The sequence below is a fragment of the Mercenaria mercenaria genome, chromosome 4, assembly GCF_021730395.1.
Source record: "Mercenaria mercenaria strain notata chromosome 4, MADL_Memer_1, whole genome shotgun sequence".
In the NCBI taxonomy this organism is placed as follows: Eukaryota; Metazoa; Mollusca; class Bivalvia; order Venerida; family Veneridae; genus Mercenaria; species Mercenaria mercenaria.
The window spans coordinates 19,291,594-19,318,369 of record NC_069364.1 but is presented as its reverse complement, the minus strand read 5'-3'; the positions used below and the strand labels follow the sequence as shown (position 1 = coordinate 19,318,369).

Sequence of the window (26,776 nt, the reverse complement as noted above, 5' to 3'; positions counted from 1 at the left end):
TATCACAACCAGTTATGTGATCTATAATGTATTCATAACTGAAAGATTGTAAAAAGAGTTAGTTTAAAAGTACTTGCTGCTAAATAATTTCATTTTGTACACGCTCGAGCACACGACCTCAGAATTTCACGCTCATTAGGTATATGTCTTTCGATTAGATAAAAAGTTTTTTTTCTATTTTGTTTTCTTTTCAATCAGATAAAGCTTCTTTTTTCTCTATTGTTATAATAAATTAAATCAAACTGTAAATTAGTTCACCGGTGTTCGGATACGCCTGTCCGAAATGTTAATGATGACATTCGTGCGTTTGATAGATGCAATGTTGTGATGTGCTTTCAGTTTAAGTATGATATTTCAGCACATATATTTTAAATACATGAACATTAAAATGTGCAACATGGTTTTTAAAGATATATGTGTGCCTAACTGAAATAAAACGACCCTTTTTAGTCAAAATTGCATTTACTACCTATTATGTTATCCAAAGAGGCTATAAACAATAAAGGTTGAGTTGTATTAATTGCATGATATATATCTTATTAATATCCGTTTGTCATAACCGTTTCCATTTTTTAAAGCAATCAAATTTAAGAGTAAAGAGAAGAATTTGTTCACAAAGTTCTGGTTTAACCGTTGTTTAAATGGAAAAGTGAACGAGTAAAAGCAGTTTGGTTGGAAAGGTCGTTGGGGTTGTATTCACAGGTTTGACTCTAAAGTGGATTTGATAACATACACGTGCAACATTGAAAGGGATATAAACTGTTCCCGCCCTAATTAAAACTGGAATCATAGTAGAAACAGTAGAATGTACAGAACTTCGTTCAGGTACCTAAAATGTAATATTGAATTTCATCCATTTTTCTCCTTAGTGAAAAAAAACATCAAATACATATTTGATTTTAAATCTAAATCCAGTACAATATATCTCAAGCTATGCCAAACAACCCGTTATCCAATGGTATCAAATAACATAAAGCGCAATAATTTTTGAATTTCATAAACTACATCTCCATAGTATTCAGGTTTTGTAAGTCCAAGTTTTAAAAGTGTTTTTAGGTTAGTATAACTGCATTTTTCTAACAGTTCCGACGATCTGTTGTAAAATCAACTGAAGGATTTCCGTAGCTTATGATAACCCTATTGTAACAATTTTTTGGTTATATTAAGATTTCTGTCATTAAAATCCTTTATCTTCGAGCAAGGTCTTGCAAAACGAATAAGTTGTGAAGTATAGACTAGATACGGTATGATGTTGCTCGAGGGACATTTCCTTCAAGGTGTGGGGAGTTGACAAGTTCAAAATTAAACTTGTCCCTTTTGAAGAATTGGATGACATATTACTGTAACATTTTCAAACTTGATGTATATACTTTGCTGTCAGTTTGGCTATCAATTTGTCGAAACAGTATCGAAATACTTTCTTACAAGGCATATCAGTATCTTACTATTAGGATGGTATTTACAAACGTCCTAAGCATCTGGATCATGATACTTGTTCGCTGTATTTTAGTTTGGGGTATCCTACTACTAGTAGGCAAAGTAGTTACGTTGTAATACGTTGAATTACTTATCCGTCCTTGCCGCTGTGGATTCGAAACTGAAGAGTGCAATTATTTCGTGTAAAGAAGACATTCAGCTGGATTACGAAAGACTGTTGGCTCAAACTAGGTTTGTACAGCTATTCCTATCAGGCCTTTGCCCTTGTTATCAGGCTGACTGACCTGTGTGACAGCCGGCCAGATTCATATAAGGGAAACATGCCATTTTTACCAATAATTTACTTTTTTCAATAAGACGCATTGTTTTATGTTAAAAACTATGGTGTGCGATTAGCTCTACATTTTGAATGCACAATGCATAGAACAAGCACCAATTTTAAGTGTTTAAAGATCAATACCTTCAAGAATGGATTTCACTGATAAAAGATAGCGCGCTTAACTGTCACTATACAGAAATTTCAAAAAATGACACTGTACGTGAAAAGTATAGAAACGCGCTGGCTAAGCTAAGAACATTATGACATGATTAAGAAATAGAAAAGGAGAGGTACAACAAAATAGAAAGAATTCAAAACATATATAAATCTTATATTGATCTTCAATGTCTATTCAAATATAGTTGGAGATAACATAGATAACACACGGAAATAATGTAAGAACTTCTATTCATACATCTTTCTTATGCGACAGTGCATGTATAAGCATTTCGGATAGCAATATCTGAAAAGAAAATCATTTGAATAAAGAAAGCAGCATTTTACCGAACGTGACGTACGTATTGCGCACAGACTTAAGTGCTGATATCATCTGCACGCGTCAAAGACGGTATTTAAAAGGGAATGATTTAGCGTTTAGAAAATTGTAAAATAAGGATTTAGTTTACATTTATGTTGATGCATATACTTTACAAATTAAATATATCTATAATATATATATGATTTATGCCTATATGAAACTGATAAATTAACTAAATTATCACGCCAACCTTTCAAAATGAGTTTTTACAACTTATTTAACAATTAAATGTAATATTATACATGTCAACATAAACCAGTATCAACACTTGATTACTGATAAAACTTATCAAAACTGTTATTGCATTGAAGATTCATCATATTTAAGATTGTCTGTAACATGTTTCAACAAATGTTGACTTCAGTTCAGTTTTCCATAGAAAGTGTCGGCTGCGCAGAAAGATGCGCATAAAAACTATAGGAATTCCCTTTAAATCTGAATTTGGTGCAGAACAACATTGACAAATTTTACTTCCAAATAGTCATCGTTCAGCCTTTAGTAAATTCCGCTGTGAAGATGTGGCACCATTGAGAATTGAAACGGGACGTTATGAAGGTTTAGATACTGGAAAACAGAAAATGTCATTTTTTTGTGAAAGTATAGACTGAAGATGAAAGTCATGTACTTTTGGATTGCAACATGTACTATGACATTAGAGTTGACTTGTTTAATAAAGCCAGATTTATTTTATAAATCCACATTTTGGTATTATGTCAAAACAAGATCAGATAAAGGAAATATTTTCCAACCCATTATTGACTAGAGATAGTGTTAGGGCCTGTTTTGATATTTTAAAAGAAATATCTTTTAAACTATGTAGATAATGTACAACCATCTTTCACTCTCTTTAACAAAATAAGATATCTTTTAAACGATGTACAAAATGCACCTTCATCTCTCATCTCTTTGATAAACAAAACTTTTTATGTTAATTCTAGAATGCTACTGCTAATCAGTTCCTTTATGATCTGATCATAGGGGATATTTGTTTTTTGTTACACCAATGTTTTTGAAAGTGCGCGTTTGCGCCTCTTTTCAATTCTCAGTGTTTTATTCTAAACATTTTAAGGCAGTATTAAAACTTGGATTAGCAGTAACAATCTAGTTTTTAGGAAATATATGATAACAATTGTGTCTGTTAATTATACAGTAATGTAGATGTCTATAAGTAGTTTCTTAAAGTCTCTTGTAATTCATTTATGAATGGCAATGTACTTTAGTTATATGTAAATTCTAAATAGAACATGTCTTAATGTGATAACATGTTTTAATTTCATGTATATTGTACATTGATGAGACTATAATAAAATAAATATGTGTTTGCCCTGAATTTCTCGTACTGGATAAGTTAAGCCAGGTATTAGCTCAATCTATTTCATATAACTTGTATAATTTACCTAATAGTGTTTAATATTTCATTATTGAATAATAATAACAGTTATAGATAAGATTCTCTTGCATGGTTAAAAGCAAATTTACTTTACGGCTAGCAGCCGACTACGATGAACAAAGACCATCAGACATTAGTGTTGGCCACTGAATATTTTCCACAACAATATATATAATATAGTCTAAAACTATCAAAGACAAAATCCAGTTGTTGTGAATAATTTTCACAGTGAGAAACTAACATTCTGCAGTCCGGCTGATCAGACGGGAGCCACTCTTTTTTGTACGATAGTAACACTACTGAAAACATTGAAGTAAGTAAAATGGTTTTACGTGAAATATAAACGTAAACAATATAATTCGGTCAGATCGGCCAAAGTTTCATGCAATACTTATAGGTAAAATAACTGAGGACGCTTTACTATAAGGATGTTACAGCGTTATATAAATGAGGCAATGGCAAAGAAAAACAACAACAACAACAACAACAACAGCAAATGATATTGAACTGAATCGAACATTTTTGATGCAAAATATGTGTAAATATTAGTAGTTATCACATTAAAATATATATCAAGCAACACATTTTTTTTCTCCTATGCCGACTTAAAATTTTTAAAAAACCCCCCTTTTACGCACTTTTTCTGTTATATTACTATATTTTGATTCGGGTAAAATTGGAGAGACACGCATTCGATGTACATGCATTTCAGTAAGAGAACAAGGATACTTGTTACAAATGTTCCATTTATTTAAATATCCATATGATCAACGTTTAAAAGCATAAAATCTGGTTTGCAATAACGGACCGACAATAAAAAAAAACCATTCAAAGTGAGAAAATGGTCATTTTAGGGTCCCAATTTTGAGCACAAAATTAAAGAATTTTTTTGTATATCCTTTTTGAGCCGCGAAAACGAATGTATTATAAACCACCGGGAAAACGTGGGAAAACATCATTAATTCTTTATGCAAAAAATTGAAATTGACAAAGGGTTTTTTAACAAAATTTTCAATAATCCCCTGTGAATTTTTTTGTAAGGGAAATTTTTTAATTTTTTATTTAAATCCCTTGAATGATATTTTCAATTAACATCATTTTTAACATTCTTCCTATATTTAATGATTTGCCCCCATTCTTAAAGGGAAGGAAAAGAAAAATATTTTTTACTTTTTATCAATTCAAAAATATATTTTCGATCAAAAAAAAGAAATTAGTATTCAATATTGGTTAAGTTTTTGAAAGAGAACAAAACGAATTCCTGAAACAAATCAATGGTGTGTTTCCTACCGCAATTCTCGTGTCCTCATCTAACGCCCATCAAATTATCATTTTATTTTAAAATATCTACACTCAAAATATTTACTTTTAATGCAGTGGGGGAACTCCCAAATTATTTTTTATTATTTTTATTGAAAACATCCATAGGGGACAACCCTAACCTGCTGGAAAATGGTTTTCGACTGATAAGAAAGTGCATAAAGTTTCAATCCCAATGGGGGACGTCCTAGCTTCTGTCACTTTCCTTTCGGGAATTTTATTTTTAAAATGTAAGCACGAATTAAAAAAAAGACAAATATTAGGATGTTTAAATTTAACTTTTTTACTATAAAAATACGTTTTTCCCCGGGGGTTAATGCCTTCTTACCCTTTTTCTGTTAAGTTCCATATTCTCCAATCTTCTTCTAAACCCCAGTTCTTTCTTTTTGGCTGTAATTTTTCCCGTCAGTTGCCCCTTTTGACATTGTTGTCTTGACTTGTCAATACTCCCCATTAGCTTTGAGGGACCTCACCTCTGGGGGGTTTTCTCTGAGGGTTTTCATACTGCCATTGGGTTTGATTTACCTCACCTCCCCCCATTCCATTTTGTCCCCTTTGGTAACCCCTTACCATTTTCGAAATACCCAAAGTTTGGGAATCTTTCCATTTCCCAAAGAAATCAAACCCAAATTGAATGTTACGAAGATAGTTGTGGCAGCATTCTAAAAGTATGAAAAAATAAAACTCTTTTTTTTCAAATTTTTCAAAAAATTTTCTAACGTACTGCCCCTCAAACACTTTCTAAAATTGTAGATGTTTCACCCCCATTTTTTCAATTTGAATGTGAGGGCAATCTACAAGACCCAAATAAAAGGGAAAAAAATTTTGATCTAATCAACGTTTATTTCTTCATTAGTTTTTAAATAAATTAAATTTCCACTGGATATTTTTTTATTTAACGAGTTTGAAGAATCTTTTTCATAAGTTTTGAGAACCATTTTTCTAGGTTACGTAAAATTTTTAAAAACTTAAAACGTGTGTAAAACCTGAATAATCAAATTATAAATTTAAAAAAAAATATTGATCTTGCGCTTGAATTTGATTTTGACCAAATCCTGATTTATAAGTTACAATTAAACTGATTTTTACAGTAACATACACCAAAAAACCATAAATTTATTTTTCCATTTTGTTTAATTTCCCTTTTTTAAATTTACTTGTATATATAGCTTTTCAATCTTCTGTATAAACACATTTTGGTTAAATGGGGGAAATTTAAATCATTAAATCAAGTAAAAATTTGATCGAAAGAACTTGCATATAATTTGAGGACAAGGGGTACTATTTTTCTTTTTGGCCATTTTTTCTCACTCCGGAAAAAATGTGTCATCTTTTTCATTTTTTATTGTTTATTATTAAAAAACTTTAAAAAAACATAATGAAAAAGGGGGAAAAATTAAAAAACGAAAGTTTAAACTTGTTAAGACTATTAAACCTTTTTTTATAAAAGGGAAAATATGTTCATAAAATTACATTTAGATACCCGGGCAAAAAAAAGAGTATTAGGACCCTCGCAAAAATTAAGGGGTTTTAAAGTGCAAAATCGAAAATTTTGGGCAATAAATAAAAAAATAAAATATATCAATATTTTGCGTTGCTTTTATTGTCGAATGCTGATGAATGTACAATTGTATGTGCTGAGTTTGTTATTCTTTTAAAAACCCAAACCGGTTAAATACTTTTTATAGTACTTTTTTAAATTTGAATTAGCTTTTAAAAATATTTGAAAAATTTTTTTCCTATTTTTTTGATAAATGCATTCGAAATTGCTAACTTTTTGCTCTGTCAAATCACCCCCCTTTTTTACTTTATATAGGAAATTTTTTCAACAATGGCCATTTACCATGTTCGTTTTCTGAGAGTACTTACAATCTTTGTGGGGTCATTGCTCCGGGGTTCTTCTTTAACATTTTTTCTTAGACATATTCCATAAAAAATTTTGATACTTATTTTTGCATTTCCTTTTCTAGGCCGGCTTCTGTTTGGAATTCCGTTTTTACTACACTAACCCAACCAAAAATCACACAGACAAAAATTTGTAAAGCACAACACCCCCAAGTTATAAATTTAATTGCACTGGCCTTAAACAGGTTTAAACGAATGAAAACGTGCCCTTAGATGTAGCCAAAAACCTTCAGTGTGAACGCTTTTACTTTTAAAATTTAAAATAAACATTTTTTCCTACTAAATTCAAATCAGAAAGGGATTGAAAAAAATTGTTTTAAAATTCTGAAATAAGAAATTTTGGTATTTTTTTTTTTTCTCATGTCTTTTTCGCGTAAAGGGGCAAAAAGCATCAAATAGCAAATAAAGGGAAACTCCCCAAATCCGCAAGGTCTTCATTATCAATTTTTTTCTCAAAAAGGGGATTTGCTTCTTTTTGTGCAAAAAATTTTGGGTGGTTTTCCGCAAAGTTGGTAGATCAAAATGAAATAATATTTACAAAGTCTATGAAGGGCATATTTTGAAAAGGTACTGCAGAATCAAATTTCTAATCATTCATATGTTTTTAAGTACACATTATCCCCCTTTAACTTTTAGTTCAGCGATAAAAAAAGCATTAAACCCGCCTATTTGTTATGAAAGGGGGACAAGTATGGAATTACCCCCCCCCACATTTAAACAAAATTCTCTAAAAACTAAAATCCGTTTGGGCTAACTTTTCCCGGATGAAAAGGTCATTCAAAAGGCTAACTTTTAGCAAAAAATATATCAAATCTTTTTGTAGGGGAAAAACCCTTAGGAACCCCCCTTTTAATAATCAATCATCCGTAAATTAACTTTGGGAAAAAAACCCGATACACATTAATTTTGATGTCCGGTAAAATTTAAACCCAGTGATAAAAAATTTCAAAAAAACAAATCAAAAACGTTTTTAAGATGCCCAAGTATTATAAATCCTCTCTTCAAAAAACTTTTTAATCCACAATTTTAAGAAAATCCTTCAAAGTAAAAATCCAAATAGTAATATTTTGTTTTTAAAAAAAAAGGACAATTTTAAAAATAATATAACTTTAGTTTCGGGTTCTGTCTAAAACAGCCCCCATTTACTGTATAGGGAAGATGAATTTTCATGTAACACAAGAATAAAAAAACATTTTGGAAATAAACAAGAACCATCCTTTTAAAAATAAGTTTCCCCAAAGTTTTCAGTAGTGACAGAATTTTTCTGGAAACACAACAAAATTTAATTTATACTGTCTCAAAACAGTCAATAAACAATATTAAACCAAAAGGGGGATATTAATATATAAACATATGCAGATTCCAAAACAAGGGCCCGAGAGCTTCGGACTTTTATTGCAAAAATTTGAGCCAAAAGAACTTTAAAAAATTTTTAAAAGTATTTCAGCCAAAAATAAAACTCATTTCTTAAGTGAACCCCATCCCCCCCACTCCCCAAAAACCGAGAGCAAACCCAAAACAGACTGAAAAACATCGTCGAAGACATCGCGAAAAAAGGGGGGAAAACAGAGACTGGACACAGGGGGCAGAGCCCGGGGCCCTGATAAATGAGTTCCCAGACAATGTGCCCCCAACATCGATTGGGGGTCCGGGGGTAGAAAAAAAGGGGAAAGCAACATCGGGTTTCCCAAACAATCCCTACCTAAAATTTGATCAAAAAATCGTATAAAACACACCCTGGACCCGAACAATCCCGAGGGACGGGGAAAAGGGCATTCAAAATGCTGGGAGGGGTCCCTACATAAAATTTTTTCAACAGCCCACTCTCACAATCCCACCCAGTCGGAAGAGATGCTCCGAATAATCCGATGAAGCCTCCTCGACGAACTCTAATATTATGGGCGAGAAGAAAATAGAAAATACATTCTTAAAACGACCCCAAATCAGCTTTTCAGGCCTCTAAGAGGTCCTCAACAATTTAACCAACATGTTAAAAAACAATTCCTGCCCGCGAACAACAATGACATTTCGATGGTTTCCTGCCATGTGGGCAAGCTGGAAATGGGGCCCCAAAAACTTGCAAAGGAAAGCAATCATGCAAAAAAAAGAGTTAAAAAAGGGATTTTACGGGACCCCGTTATTACCCATATAGGGGAAGAAAATACGGGAAAACTAAATACGGGCTGTAGGGCTTGTAATTTTAAAAGTCCGAACAAAAAATACGGTTTCCGAAACTTGAAATACGGAATTCTTATATACGATCCCCGGTATTTTATTGAAATAGGGGAAATTCAAAAGGGTTTTCTATCGTAACAACACCGTTATCCCGTTATTCTGGTGTACGAATAAAAATCCGTATATTACAAAATAGGGGACGTATATTTCCCGTATATGTTTCATATACAACCCCGATATTTCCATATTCGGGATAAGGGGATATTTAATTTGTATATTTCGAAGAAAGGGGTTTAAAATTTTCCCGTATTTTTTCGAACAACCCCTATTTCCCGTAATCCGGAAATAGGTTTTAAAATAATTTGATTTTTCGAAAATAGGGGACTATAGCCCCGAATGTTGGATAAAACTCCGAATTATTCCCGTTATGCCAGAAATACGGGATTTAAATAATTTGAAATTTTTTGAAAAAGGGGACTTATTTTCCCCGTATATTCTTTGTATACAACTCCGTTTTTTCCTTTAATTCTGGTAAGGGTTTGAAAATTTGTTTTTTCCCCCGAAAAACAGTGAAAAAATTTTCCCCGTATGTTTTCGATAAACCCGTTTATTTCCCCGTATATCCCGGAAAATACGGATTTAAATAATTTGTATATTTCGAAAATAGGGGACGTATAGTCCTATATGCTTGGTATACACCCGTATTTTCCCCGTATACCGGGAAAATAGGATTTAAAATTTTTATATATTTCAAAAATACGGGATGCAATCAATATTGGTAAAATTTATTCTCCGGCCTTTCAAAGGTCAAACGTTTTGCATGCGAACTTGTATGTATGTAAAATAACCCAATATTGAAAGAAAGAAAAAAAAAAGCATTCACGGACCAAAACGGTATAAAAACAAACATGAATGAACCCACTTTTCATCAGCGCTTTCCCCGATTTTTTTTTAACTTTTAAAACAAATGCGTTTGGAAAAAAAAAAGATTAATCAATTATCCCTATTTTTGTAGTGATAAATAATCCGGATCATGCCATAAAAAATCAAATGCAGCAACTCTTTTTCTGCACTTTTTCCAACGCTTGTCAACAATGCAAAATTTATAGAAAAAAAGGGGAAAAAACCCATTTATATTTTGTAAAAAAAAGTTATAAAACATTATTAAATTTTTATTTATAAATCAATTCAATTTTTTTACAGACCAAAAAATCGATAAAGTTCGCGCCAAAGATTCGAACAAACCCCTTTCTTCTTTTAATACATACGTCTGCTACCGACCGAGTATTTCTTTTTTTTTGTGTTTTTTTTGGGGATTAACTTGCGTGACACACTTATAGCCTTTTACGATTTCCATTTTCTTTTTAGGATCCCCAGGTCCATAACGTTATTTTTTTCACGACGACCCCGCTTAAGTCTTCCTCCAGGAAAATTTCAAACTTTTTGGACTGAACCCGCAAGGGGTGATGGCAAGGTTTGAAGTTCGACTAAACCCCGGGGCCCGGGAGACCCCTGGGTTTGGACCTTTAAACCAACATGTAATAGCATAGTTTTTGGTAATAAAGAAACAAAATTCAAATTTAAACCCAATCATTCAGTTTAATAAAATTCAAAGAGCTAAAAATATGTTTTTTATACCTTTTGTTTAAGTTCACTTTAGGTACTTAATTATAAAATTTTTTAACGAAAATATTTTCATATCCTTTTTATTTTGTTTCAAAAGAAAATTTTCAATTTCTATGTAAGTACGGGGGCATAGCGAGGACATAGAAAATATTTTTTTTTTTCTGTGCGCACGTGTTAGTCCACTGCTAGTGGGAATTCACCTGCGCGGGTGAAACTATCACGTGCGCAATTTACAGTATCACGTTCGCACGCTATACTCCATGTGGCATGTGTTAATAAAACTTGGCCTGTTTAAAGATCAAAAAAAGCTGAAAGATCTGCAATTTTTTTAAATGGGTGTCTTTCAAAAAAAGCGTTATTTTAGTAGCTGTAAATTTTCAAGTAAATGTTTTTTTGTTTTTGAAAAAAGGGTATATCTCATTTTTTCGTTGGTAATTTTCCGTTGCACTTCAGCTAAAAACTGCGAACGTAACTATCACATGCAACTGTTAGCTAAGATAGTTTTTACGTGCGCACGTGTTAATCAAACATTTTCCAAAGTGTTCTAACATGTGCAATGTGGTCTAACCGTCCACGTATAAATAAAATGTTTCCATGTCCCCCCATTCCCCCTATAACCTGTTTCCCAAAAATTTATTTTCGGGATGTAGTGCCTTTAATTGACCCACACATGTGAATATTTGTATTTTTCCGTAAATTCATTTTCAAGCAAACTTAAATACGTACAAAAATTAATATAAATTCTAGTTGATATTATACGTCGCATTGCAGTGCTGAGCGCAAAAACGTTTACTGCTATTTTTCAGGTAGTGGGTTCGATTTTGGCCATCCTTTTCCCCAAATTTTTTTGCAAAATTTCCACTTATTTTTTTTAAACACACCGTGATATTTATGGGCCTTTATTAAAATTTCATTTCACCCCTTGAAAAATCCCTTTTTTAAAATATTTAGACAAAAGACACATACCTGCCACAAGCCATACTAGAAATAAATACTTTTAAGGAAAAAAAATTAAAAAATTTATAAAATAAAACAGGGAGCGATAAAATCACATACTTTACTTTAAAGAAATGAAAAACCCGGGGAACGGGGTGGGGGTGACACTGATTAACTGTATAAAATACAAAAATTGCAAAATTAACGAAAACGCCAAAAAAAATTGGGAAAGATTAATAGTGCCTTTTTTAAACAAAGATAAAAGCATTTACACTGATTTACCCTCTCCACGAAAAAAAAAAGGGGACATTTAAATTTTTGGGAACATTTTATGCAAAATTAATTTAAAAAAGTTGCAATTTAAATAAAACAGAAGAGCCAGCCCCTCCGGTAATCTAATTGACAATTTCAACATTTTTCTACCCGCAAATTTACAATATCAAAACTCATGAATCCCCAAATTTTCACAAAAATTTCGAAAATTTTTGGGGGTCTTTAAAGCATAGATATTAGGGATGATTTTTTCCGTCCAAAAGGGGGGAAAACGCTTCGCGCTTCATACCCCAGCGTAACATCTGGCTTTAAATACCGCACGCGATAATCTTATATTTCATATTTTAGGGGAAAGGAAATCACGATAAGTACTTATTTATTTAATATGTTTTAATTTTTTTTTAAAAAAACGATTTTTTTTTTACAAACCCCCCATAATTTAATTTCAATTAAACGAACACGGGTTGTTTTTTTTCTTTAAAAATTCAGAAACGTCAAAAAAAGGGCATTTAATTTTTAATCTTAATATAAAAAAAAAATTCAGAATAGCCGTTCATCATTCATTCATTCATTCATTCATTCATTCATTCATTCATTTTTTTATTATCATTTATTCTTTTATTCATTCGATGATATTTTTTTTACAATCATCATTTAACATTTTTATTCATTCTTTCATCCAAAAATTTTACAAGGTGTCATCACCAAATGTTTTTATGTTAATGTTTGAAATAAAAAAAAAAATTGCAAAAATCATTTGATAAAACCCTTGGGGTTAAACGAGATTAAAGTTTTTAAGGGCAAAAACAACCTTTAAATTTTTTTTTAGAAAGTAGCCCAGCTAGCTTCTTTAAGAATGAATAAGGGGCAACACATTCATTCATTCGATCAAAAATGAATCTCGGAAAAGCATTAATGAAGTTAATAATTACAATCTTTTTTATTTAGAAAATTGGGACCCGGGAAATTTAAAAATAACGTTTTTTCAGATCAAATTTGAAAAAAATTACAAACTTTGCCTCTGTCAGAGAGAAAATGTTTTTTGAAAAAACATGTCAATATGAAAAAATTAAAATATTACGATTTTTTTGGGTTCTACAGATTTAAGTCTATGTAAACGGTTTTATGCGTATTATTTTTTTTAAAGTATTATTCAAAAAAAACTGGAGTAATAAAAAAAAATAGCAAATTTTATTATTAAACTAAAAGTTTTTAAAAATTTTTAGTGACCCCAAAAACATAATACTAAGATCTTTTTTCATTTCCAATTTTATAACACTTTAAAACCCATAAAACGGGGAGAGCTTTACCTAAGAACAAATAACCAATTTGCGATTTTCCCTACTAAGTGTTGTTTTTTTGTATAAAAACGGTGGGGGGGGGTGAACGATAATAATAGCTTTGGGCATTATTTTTTTTTATCTTTTCATTTAAGGGGAACGGTACTAAAGATTACTTTATGAAGTTTAAATTAAAATAAGTGAAATGCGAAACAAGTCGAATATTTATAAATTTATTTATTGTTAAAAAAAAGTAATATTTGAATAGAATAGGGATCTAACTATTTTTAAAAACTTTCATATTTTACATCTAAAAAAACATTTACTTTCAACCCTACATGTACAAACAATAAGTAAATTTCTCAACTTAGTTTGTTATTTTAAATCGATTTTCAACGACCATTATGAAATTTTCACAAAATTAAGGGACGATATTTCCCATGATTGGTATTTTTTTCATTTTTTTTTTTTTCTCCATTTTGCAGCTTTAAAATTTCAAAAAAGGCCCAAATCTTTTTTTTTACACGCAAAAAAATTACTTAACAGGTTTTCTAAGAGCTTTTTATATACAACAAAAAAATGGCAAAAATTTGGGTTTTTTTTTTAAAAATTTTTTCTCCCGATGAATAAAATTGTCATTAAATTTAAAGTCAATTGGGGGAAACGATTTTTTAACGCAAAACCGAGTCAGTTTCACCAAAAATTTTTGGGAAAGCCCCTGTATTTATTGAACTCCCGGGTTTTTTTTTTAACAATTTTTAAAAGCGACATGATTTCATTCATTTTTCGTTCCAAAAAAAAAGAAAAAATGAGGGGGTGGGGTCACCATTAAAAATTCGATCTATTTCCATTTCGCTTCCCCCACCCCCCGTAAAAAAAATAATGATACCTTAATTTTGTAAATTTTGGGCCCAACTTTATGTTTATTTCACTCATTATGCAACTTATTTAAAATGTCCCCTTTCGATACTTATTTCTGTTAAATTTTAAGGGTGGGGATTTTGACGTTCCTCCCTGTTAAATTTATGAAAAGTTTAAAAAATGAAACTAAACCCCCCAAGAAAGAAAAAAGAATAAATTTAAAGACAGAAAAAAAATTTTATATTTCAATGCAAAAGCATAAAACCAAAAAAGACCCACACTTGTATAAGTGGGGTTTAAAATATTTTTATGACCCCTTTAAACAACCTGGGGAATTCATCCCCAGGCAAATTGAAAACCAAGGAAAATTTTAAAGGGGGTTTTTAAAATTTACACAATTAAATTATTTTTTTTTATGTAATATATCAAACTTGGGGGTAAAATAAATTTTAAAATAACGCAATTTTTTTTAAAAGAATACTTAAAAAAAGGGACTTGCCTCCAGATCGCCACAAAACAAAAAAAAATATAATGAGCCCGGCCCCGAAAACCAAAATAGGGGGTTTTCGACCCCGCGGTTTGAAACCTCGCATCGCGCAGTTGCTCAATCCAAGCTGTTCGCTAACATTTTTCCCAATTCCAATGGCTTTGAAACGAACAGCATGGATCCTACCAATGCACGGGGTCGCAGGGTGTCTCGTCCATTGGGCGCAAACCCCCTATGTTGGTTTTTTAAATTTAATGCATTATATTTTTTTTGATATATGGGAAAATTTTTGGGTTTTTTCAGATACTGACAGACTATAATGTTGCGGAAAACATGAGAATAATGTTTTTTTAAATATTTTTTGATAAAATTTTTTATATTTAACGCCATTAAACACTAAACCCTTCATTGCTTATTGGTAACGACAGCGGAAAACTTCTTTATGCCCCGCGGCGGGTTTGATCCCGGCGCGACCATCTTTTTCTAATTGACATTTTTAGTTTTTATGAAACGAAAAATTCCTAATTTTTTAATTTTATAATTGACAACTTTCCCTTAAAAGTATCTTGAAACTATAATTCTCTTTTTAATCGAAACCCCCCTTCAATATTTTACCCTGATTTATTTGTAGAAATTTTTTCGTCAAGTTATCCGGATTTTAAAGGGAAAATTGATTAAAAAATTAAAAACCGGGTTTTCCTAGGGCTATATTTTCGAAAAAAAAAAAAAAAAAAACAACTGTGAAACAATAAAATCTCGGGAAGGGATTTTGCATGTCTACCCTTTTTCTGTTACTCACCCGGGCCTGTTCAGTCACGAATAACATCGCTCGTGCAAAAAAAAAAAATTCGAAAAAAAGGGGATTTGTTAAAAGAAATCAATAGTCTGTAAATTCGATCTTTAAACATTCAACAAACTAGACCTTTTTTTCATTTTTCCCCAGTTTTTACTGAACACTGTTACATAATAATATCGAATATTTGGCAACCTAATATGAAAAAATGTAAATTAATTGTACTCTGATATTTTTATTATAATTTTGTTAGGTTTAACTATGTGCTTTTGGGTAATTTTAAATCCCAAATTTAAATAAGTTTTTTTTTATACTTAATAAGGGTTTCTGAAATTTTAAAAAACCAAAATGATTTTAAATTTTTTTTTAACATAAAAAATAACGTTTTTGATAAAATTTTTAATTTTTAAAAATTTTACGACGGGGGATTGGAATTGAAACTCTTCAGTTGTTTTAACCAAATATTTAAAACGTTACGAGGCAATATATCGTTCAAACTTTTCAGTCACAAATTTAAAGAATTTTAAAAAATTAAATTTAAAAAACTTTAAAAACGCACTGTTATTCACTTTAAAATTTTTATCAAAACTGTAAAATTTAGCAAAAGTTTACGTTTAAAGTACTTTTTTTTAAATTTACCGGGGCTTATTTTTGAATTTTGGGAGAATAAAAAGGGGAATGTTATTTGATCCCATTACCGCACTTTTTTGCTTTTTAAGTTTTGTGAAGGGAAAATTTCTTGAAAAAATATCTCACTACTTATGTTATTATTTTGTCATTTTTTAAGACAATCCCTCAAAAAAGGGAGGATTGCCGACAATGTGACGGCCTAGAACACATGCATTTTTTATTAAATATAAATTTGGGGATAATTTTAAAGAAAATAACCCTAAAATGCAAAAAACACGAGATAATTTGTATTAAATATAAAAGGCACATTTAATAATATCTAATTTTTTCGCGACGAAATGAAGGTGCTTCACACTTAAATGATTCGCATCCCCGCCCACTGTTTTTATTCGTCATCTTTTTACATCTTTAAAGATAAAAAATTTTATCAGTATCTATGAATTGCAAAGTCCATTTTTTTTAACTTTAAACTGCATTTTTTTTTATTCCACTGACACAAAATTTTTTGGGGAAAAAAACGGGACGACTTTTTATTTACGATAAGAATATACTTTGTTGAAGTTTCTACTAGTTGATCAAAAAAAGCAACAGACACCCCGGGTGACCCTTCGTTTCAGGGCATTTGTAACAACAATAAAGTTATACTTATTTAGTCAGGAAAATGAATATTTCCAGGGGGTTTATTTGACCTGCTTTCATATCGTTTTCCCCACAGAACCAACATGGGCTTTTTAAAACCCTTTTGAAAACTCTTCGGACATTAAAGGGGGGTTTCTGCTTTCTTACAACCAAAACAAAAACCTATCGGAATCAACATTTATGGGGAAAAACGAAAACAGCAACAGTATAAAAGAATAACCAATGATTTTTGTCAAACCCAGAATTAAAAATGCAATGCAGTTTTTCAATTAGAAATAAAATAATTATTGAAAAATCGATTTATTGATTACTCACATTTTAATTCTGAATGGGCAAAAAATAAAATGACCATAATCGTTTTTAAAAAATGATTTAAAAATATTTAAGTTGAAAAAATGTTAATTTAATCTACATTTCCAATTTAAAAACAATAGAATTTTTTCTATACCCTGTCTTTTTCTTTCTTTTTTTTAACATACCGTATTCTGCTGTAGGTATGACTGACATTCATTTTGTCATCTTTCAGTGTGTGCCCATATACGAAATCAGTTCACATAAAAGAAGAATACGGGATTTGTATACTACACATAGTGCATATACGGGAAAAGTCTGGTAAATGTATCTTTTAGAAATACTGGTCCGTGAATTCCCCGAATACGAAAACCAAATTCAGTCTAAATGTGACACAAATATGAAATCTGTATACTCTGCATATCTTGCATAAACGGGGAAAAACCTGGCCCGTATATCAAAGACTACAGGTTCGTATATCCCCGTATATCAGATGCAAATACATTCCGTATATGACACAAATACGGGATCCGTGTATTGCGTATACCATGCATATACGGGACTAGTCTGTAGCCCGTATAGTAAAAAATACAGTTTCGTATATTCTCCGTATATAACACAAGTACGGGATATGTATTTTGCGTATACCATGCATATACGGGACTAGTCCGTAGCCCGTATATCAAAAAGTACAGTTTCGTATAAAAAGGTAAAGGTAAAGGTCTTGTTTATTATAGTGTCACCCCTATTGAAAGGGCCAGCCAATTTGACTTATGAGACACCTTTTATTGTGCGTACCAATTACCTTCCAACTTCTACCACTATGCCAGGTGCCAGGCGGATAGAAATCGGTAACCATTTATTTAACTAGCTCGCGGCTCACGAACCTGCCATTTTGGAATGAGTCCCATGACAAACATCCCCCGGACGAACGCTCCCCATGGGGCTCGAACCTTCGACCTCCCGATCCCGAGGCGGGCGCCTTAACCACTGGGCCACGGTGACCGTATATGCCCCGTATATGACAAAAGTACGGGATCCGTATACTTAGTATATCATTCGTATACGGAAAAAATCCGAAGCCCGTATATTAGAAAATACAAGTCCGTATATGCCCCGTATATTAGATGCAATCACAGTCTGTATATGACAAAAATACGGGATCCATATACTACGTATATTCGGAACATACAGGCTCATATACGTGTTCCGTATATTCTAAAATACGGAAAGTATACGTGAAAAAAGTCTGAAGACCCTTCGAATACATGCAAATGAAACTTATGTTAAAGCAGGACACGAATAAACACCATTTCTAGGGATTTTTTTTTAAAAGTTCGTATATTGCATATATACGGGAAATATACATTTATGTATATTCGGCGTATACGGGATCCCGTATATGCATGACAAATATACGGACTTCCCGTATACTAGATGTTCCGAATACGGGATCGTATATTAGGTCCGTATATTTGTAATATACATCCCGTATATTCTCGTATTTTCGAAATATACGGGACCGTACACTCCCGTATATTGACCCTTTTTTCGCAGTGCAACCAGGCAAATACATTCCCAACCTCCAACTTCATACAGAGAAGCTTAGACTCTCTTGAAGAACAGCTTTGCGTCAGACTGAAAGAACATAAATAGAGGCTACCTGCCAAATCACGACAGTCTACACAAGCTTAAGGCATAGCCAATTAACTGTCTTCCGTCTGCGCACTATAGACTGTGGCCTGAGAAAACATATGAAGAAGCTGGGTGTTGCAGAGACAGATAAATCTCAGTGCCGGTCAGAGGAACAAACACCATTTCACATTCTGCAGAGCTGTTTCTATCTGGAAGAAGCACGCCAGAAACTTTGGCCAACAGACATCCTATTTGAGACTAAGCTGTGGAGAGATGCCAGCGACCTGCAGATTACGGTGCAGTTCCTTGCCGCATCTAATCATTAAGAATAAAACGGCCATAAGAAGATGGAAAGCAGGTATGAAGTAAGTTAGTAAAAGTTAACATTAAAATGAATTAACATCAAGTTATAACGACAAGATATGTTTGAACAAAGAAAAAATAGCAGTGCTATCTTTTGAATTTATTACCCGAAAATGAATTTTAAACTTTAATAACAGGGCTGATCTAGACTCGTGTCTTATGATATCTTCATTGCTGACATTGACCTATATATATATATATATATATATATGAAACTTCAAGGAATAACTATAAGATACTAATAATGACAAAATACTTTTAAACAATGTAAAGTATTGCAAAAATGCTATTTTTGCGATCTTTCACGGAAAATTGACCTTTTACCTTTGATATAAGCTTTACCAATCACTGTTTTGAAATTAGATCTGCATTGCTGACATGGACTTACAAATAAACATAAGACAGAATTATTTTCAATGAAAAAAATGACAAGATAATTTTAACGAAGAAGAAATTGAAAATGCTGTGTTTTGAATTTTTACATGAAAATGACATATGGCCTTTAATGTCAGGTTTGGGGCCTCCGTGGCCGAGTGGTTAGAGTCGTTGACTTCAAACCATTTGCCCCTCATCGATGTGGGTTCGAAACCTCATTTGGGGCGTAGAATTCTTCACGTGAGGAAGCCATCCAGCTGGCTTACGGAAGGTCGGTGGTTCTACCCAGGTGCCCGCTCGTGATGAAATAGTGCACGGAGGGGCACCTGGGGTCTTCCTCCACCATTAAAGCTGGAAAGTCGCCATATGACCTAAAATTGTGTCGGTGCGACGTTAAACCCAACAAAATAAAATAAATAAAATAAATTAATGTCAGGTTTGACCTTGACTAACTTTTCATTATTATTTCATCAGTGATATTGTCTGTTATATATACTTTAAAAAGAATAATGATCAGTTTTACTATTAGTGACAAAAATAACCTACTCCATAAAGAAAATTATTGCAAAATTGCTATATTTTTGCGAATTATTACACAAATTTGACAACAAGCTATTTTTGAACAAAGTAATGAGCAAGTATGCTACATTTTGTGATTTTTTTATACAAAAATGACCCCTTACCTCCAATACCAGGTTTGACATTGACTTATTTTCTCTTCCAAGACACCGTCTGACATATATACAGTAAAATGAACAACGATCAGTTACTAAGATGGCAAAACAAATACTTTAAACAATAAAAATTATTACAAACAGGTGATATTATTGCAACATTTTACTTACTTTTTTGACCTTTGACCTTTGATATTATGATTGACCTTGAATGTTTTGAAATAAGATTTGCATACTAGACATCGCCTAATTTTCATACATTATTTAAAATGAACTGATATCGTTGACTAATATCGACAAGATATTATTAACAAGAACAAAAGTTAAAGAGCTATTTTTCAGTCTTTTACATGAAAATGATCTTTGACCCTTAATATCACATTTGGACTTGTCTGATTTTAGACTTTATTACTGACATTGTGGGACATATGTACTTTAAAATAAAGGACGAGCAATTACTAATAATGATTTGAAATAGCTGTTATATTTCAAACAGGAAGCTATTCATGCAATTATTCACACAAAATTGACTTTTGATATAAGCTTTACCCTTGGACGTTTTGGGGTTACATCTGCACTGCTGACTTTGCCTGACATACAGGCATTAAAACAAATTAACTTCAGTGACTAATAATGTAAATACATATTAAACAGATTAAAAAAGTAAAGGAAACATTTTTCACATTTTTAAATGAAAATGAACTTTGATCTTCAATTATCAGGGTTGACCTTGACGTTTTGCAACAAGATTTGCATTTCTGTCTTGGTTGATATATAAACAATACATATATAAAACTGAGTGACTTATGATAACAAACTAATTTTTAAGAATAAAAATAATTTTCAAATATGTCAATTTTTGTGATTTGTACATAAATTACATTTGACCTTGAATATCAAGTTTGTCCTTCATTCCTTTTTGATGAATTTCTTTTTGCTGACATTGGTTGACACATATACATATACTGGCAAACAGATAGTTAATGTAATTAAACAGTGAAAAAAAAAACCTGGTAGACGTAAACTTTACCCTACCCCCTAAATTTTTAAAGTGAGTTTTACCACCCCTACCGCAAACATAAGTAAACAAAATATAGATAGGCACGGCTTTGACACTTAATAAATGAGTTTACATGGAGGATATGAAATTCTGTTTTCAAAAAAAGTATAAACTTCTTTTGGCCCCAATTGTTGCAATAAAAGTCCGTGAGCTCTCGGACCATAGGTACTGTGGCTAACAACTCGCTATTCCTGTATTTTTACAGTAGATACTGTGGTGAACGATTCCCGAATCCAGTACTGTTACATACGTTTTCTTTATTCAACCTGATCATCTATATCAATAATATGATGTAAGATAGCTCATACTGTAAGAAAATAGGAATGTTTAAGATAAAGCCGAATATCTATGGTACTGTAAAATTAATGACAGTACAAGATAAAGCTGCATATTCAGTACAGAAGGAACTGAAAGAAATACACAAGACAAAGGTGCAAATAAGATAGAGTAGGTACTACAAGATATTATGACAACATAAGACAAAGATGCACATTCAGTACAGTAGATACTGTAAGAAATAATGATTGGATAAGACAAAATCGCAAATCCAGTAGAGTAGGTACTGTAAGAAATAATCAAAGCATAAGACTTCGTCACTTGTAAAATATATCTTAAAATAAATGTGTATCTTTTTTCTATGGTATATGTGTCTGATGTTCTTTTATTTTGGCTTCTATTAGACAATCGTGTTCACTAGTTTCATAATCTGGGAGTTCAGTAATCATGTATCCTTGCAATTTCTACTGGGTGGCAAAGTCATGAAATGGAAGTCTTTAGAAATGATTTTTTCTGCATAAATTTACCAAGTCGTTTATTGTGTGAACAAGGACTGCCTTAACTACATACGGAATAAACGTAACGAAACGGAAGTCGAAACGGAATATCATTAGCTAATGGTGTATTTGAGTGCTGTTGTTCAGCTTGAAACAACCCACCGAACAGTTTATCTCCTGTCGTTGTGGATTGCAGGTTGATGCGGCTATATGTCTAGTACTGTGTGACTAGCGATTTTTGGTCCAGAACATGGCAAAATTCTGAAGGACTGTACCATATGGATTTTTTTCTCGCCATGTTGTTACCATATTCAACTGTGAAGGGACTTAAACGGATTTTATCACTTTAGTCTATCCTAAAGAGTCTGTTCCATCTGGATATGACCTGACTGTGTTTGATAGCTGTAATATGATACATATTGTCCTCCTTAGCCCTTTGTTTCCTTTTTTATGGTAACTTTAATGTACTTTCTCTTTTGCTCTGCTATGACTTGATAGATTTGTTTTAAACATAATAGACTATAACGGTTTGCCCTCATCATAACCCACATCATATGACAAAAGCGCCACAACTCTGGCACGAGTATTTCATGAATTATGTCCGTTTTTACTCAGAATTTCCGATTTAGTTTGATGCTCTTTAAAGTATTTTCTCAACCTGTTTCATATAACACAAGGTTCATAACTCTTGCATCAGTAGTTTATGCATTATGCCCATCGTTTTGTTAGAATTTCAGGTTGAAGGTTTGAAACACCGTCACTCTATCTCTGTTATTACTAAATGAAACTGATTCAAACTTAAAATAATTGTTCCTCATCATCTCCAAAAACGTAACACACGACCGATCACACTGGCACAAATTATTCATGAATTATGCCCCCGCCAAACCCCCGTCCCTCAACCACACTATCTACTATGAATGCCTGATGAACTTTCACTATATATCTGTTTCTGTTTCTGAATGAATTTGTTACAAACTTTAAATAGTTGCCCACATCATATGACACAATGTCTAAAACTCCAACTGATATTTTTCATGCATTGTGCCAACTTTGTACTTAGAAATTTAGGTTAAAGTTGTTATGCAACCTCATTTTATCTAGCATTTTACTATATGAATTTGATTCCAACTCTAACTATTTGTTTGACATCACTACCAATATCACATGACACAAGGCACATTACTGGCAGAACTATTACATGAAATACACAAATACTCTTTCAATTTATCTCTGAGATTTGACTCCAAGATTAAACTGCTGTCTAACAATACATTTTAAATCTGAGGCTGATAAAATCTAGTTTCCTCAGATATGTTTTCTGCAGGGTTTCAGGAATTTGCAATCTATAGGGCTGTCAATATTTACACTAACCTCTCATAATCATATGCCTTTGATCCGATGTTTATCCTCTCACAATTCGATACATATTGACATATGGATGCCATTGGATCAGTCTAAACATGATTTTGTAAACATTGCTTCTGCGTACGATTCAACGGTAATTGTTTGACTATTTTGTCAATAGCTTGTAACAAGCAAATTCGATGAATTAGTATCCCCCGCCGAAAGGGCTAGAGGTGAGGAATGGCAAAAAAATATTTCTGGCAAAAAGTTTAGGATGTTACTAAGAAGCAAATAATTTCATTAGTCAAAATCATTGTAACAGAAAATGATTTTTTGTGGGGCAGCGGAGAGGGGGGCAGTGGTGGTGACCGGAAGAGGGTACAATATTTCACCCGTTGATTATAAATATTGATGGAAAATTAAAAATGACAAAAACTGGATGGGGAATGGGGACGCATGATCGGGGTGGTAGGCAAGATCGAGTGGAGAGTGAGGTGGGGGGATACTACGATTCTGCATGCTAATAAATATTCATGGAAGGACTGAAAAACAAAATAATAAAAAGGATTTTTTTTTGGGGGTGGGGTGGGCGGGTGAGAGGGGGAGGGTGTGTGACTAAGGCAAGGTGGTGACCAGGTGTGGGGACAAAACTTCACATGTTTATACTAAATGTTCATGGAAAAGAATGGAAGAAGTTTAATGAAATTCTACAAATGGGTTGGTTTGTTATGTACAAATCTGTAAAATCTGTAGATTTTTAAACAATTTAAGGGCAATAACTCTAAGGAAAATTCCAATTGAAAAAAAAATCACTGGCATCATCGAAGTATGTTGATTCATATTTATTTCAAGTTTCATGAAATTCCAGCTTGTTACTGAGAAATAGCTGCAGATGTAGATTTTTCATTAAAGCAAGGGCAATAACTCTAAGGGAAATTGACCAATCCGATAACATATTTGACGGGCATCATCGCAGTATGCTGGTGCATGTTTATGTCAATTTTTATGAAATTGGTTTAAACATATTTTATTTTGCAATATTTACAACATGATTACAAATATACAATAAAGGATTGGACAGGAAGCTTTATAAGCTTAAGGTTGTCCTCTCCCTTTTACAACAATGTGCATATATAGTTCATGGCAATAGAAACCTTCAAATGCATGGAAAAAATTACAAACGTTTACTAAAGAACATTACACAGGTGTAAAGTAACTATTTATAATGTTATCCGTAGTAGGAGATACTGGTATAAAAAAGAAAGAAAAAGGAACAGAAATAGTAAGAAATTGACAACAAAACTAGAGGCAATTACATGATGGAGTAACTATCACTTAACACAGTTAAAAGGGTTTGATATGCTATTTTTCATGTAAGCTATTTCTGATATGTTTACTTCTTGTAGATCAAAATCGTTTGGATTTAACAATGTAACACTGAACAGCAGTAAATATTTCTACGTTGGAATCATCTGATAGGGCAGGACTACCTTGTAAGATAACATTTAATGTTGGAGTACAAAACTGGGATTTGATATTGAACAATTGTATTCTTAAGTGAGAATACCTCGGGCATATGAAAAAATAGTGATAAGGCGTTTCTACATCCCCGCAGTCACAATTTGGAGACTCAATAATGTTTTTAGCATAGAACTCAGAAGATAGAGAGCTGCATTGCGTACGTAGCCTTGTATGAAGTATCTGAGATTTTCTTACTCCTGTCAGAAAGTACTTTGGAGCAGTAGGAATGTCATTATTTAACATACGCTTAAAGGATGCTAGAGAACAAGCATTCCGTATTTCGTCTGGAAGAGCGTTGAAGTCCCGTATGACTGATGGAAGGAAGGAATTGTAATAAAATGCAGTATGTGTGGACATAGTCTGACTATTTTCAGCATTTCTAAGAGGGTATCTGTGGTCTCTTCCTACATTAGATGGAACAAGGTCTGAAAGATAGGACGGTGTGAGGTTATTTTTCATTTTATAAAACAGCACTAACTTATGTTTTTTCCTTCTGTTTGCAAGGGTTTCCCAGCCAACTTCAGATAAAAGTTTGTCAATAGAAACGAGTTTCGTTGTTCCAGTTACTATTCTTGCTGCTTCATGCTGAATTTTTTCAAGTTCCTGTTTTTCATTTTGAGTGCAATTGTCAAATAGTACGTCACCATATTCAAGAATAGGTCTAATGAATGATTTGTAGATTACCTCAAGAGAATTTCTGTCTAGCTGAAATTTTAACTTTTTCATGACATTTATTCGCAGCCAGGCTTTCTTTGTTATGTACTCAATTTGTGTAGTCCACCTAAGATCATTTGATAGAAAAATACCTAAATGTTTATGATTATGGACTTCGTTTATTTGCTGACCCTGCATTAATAGTGGAGGATGATAGACTTTATTTTGTTTGCGGGATATCAATAACGACTCAGTTTTAGAAGGGTTAAAGTTTACTAGCCACCTTGATGCCCAGTTTGAAATTTTATTAAGATCTGAATTTAAGATAGCAGAAGCAGTATTTGGATTTTCAACTACAATTGAAAGGCTCGTATCATCTGCAAATAACCTTATATGAGCTTGAATATCTAGGATTATGTCATTGATGTAGATTAAAAATTAAAGGGGGCCAAGGATTGATCCTTGGGGAACCCCTGCAGTGATTACTTTTTGAGATGATTTACAGCCAGGAAGTATAACACTTTGTTTCCTATTATACAGATATGAGGAATACCAGGATAATAAGGACCCAGAGATCCCAATAGACTTAAGTTTATAAATGAGACCCTTGTGCCAAACTCGGTCGAATGCCTTACTTATGTCACAAAATATAGCCCTTATCTCTTTACCAGAATCAATAGCTTGTGAAAATAAATTGTGGATATATGTAAGTTGGTTTACTGTACAGTCACCCGGAACAAAACCAGACTGCAGGGGAGAGAGGATGTTATGTTCATGAAGAAAATTGAAAGTATGTTGAACACGATTTTTTTCAAACACTTTATTGACAGTACTTATGAGAGAAATAGGACGGTAGTTATTTACAAGAGAGGGGTCTCCAGACTTAAAAATAGGTGTAACATTAGCGTTTTTCCAACTGTTTGGAACTGTAGAAATACGCAATGAGTAATTAAAGAGGTCACACAAGGGGCCGGATAGTTCTAGAGAAAGCTCACGAAGGATACGATTATTTATACTATCAGGGCCTGCAGCTTTACCTAGTTGAAGAGATTGTAAAACAGATGTTACTTCATCTGGGGAAATAGTAATACTAACAAGGAGGTCGTGATCAACAGATTGTGGGTGTGGCAGCGGGGGTGCTGAGTTCTCATCTATACGTGTTTGACCAACAAAAAAGTCATTGAACAAGTTGGCTTTACCAGGCATATCTTCAATAATTTTATCATCATATGACAAGGGAGGAATAGAGGAGGAGGAATATGGTTTTATGAAAGATTTCAAACAAGACACCAAGTTTTGTTGGTTTGAGATTCTGATTTTAACTTTTTAGAAAGAAGATCCAACTGTTGACTCTTTGCAACACGGATTTTGTTAACTATAAGATTGCGGAGGTTTCGAAATTTTTCCCAGTGATACGGAGTGTTTCTTTGTCTTGCCTTTCTATAGTAACGTTTACGTTTCTAATTAGTAATCT

At 32.6% G+C, this 26,776-nt stretch overlaps 1 protein-coding gene across 1 annotated transcript in view; it reads right to left on the bottom strand.

Annotated features, from left to right (window-relative positions):
• LOC123551122 (transient receptor potential cation channel subfamily A member 1 homolog) overlaps positions 1 to 26,776 on the bottom strand; it is a 136,838-nt gene that overhangs the window by 6,684 nt on the left and 103,378 nt on the right. The window contains exon 15 of the mRNA XM_053542065.1: positions 24,844 to 25,353. Coding sequence (XP_053398040.1) covers positions 24,844 to 25,353 — 510 coding nt within the window. The remainder of the gene's footprint in view (positions 1 to 24,843; positions 25,354 to 26,776) is intronic.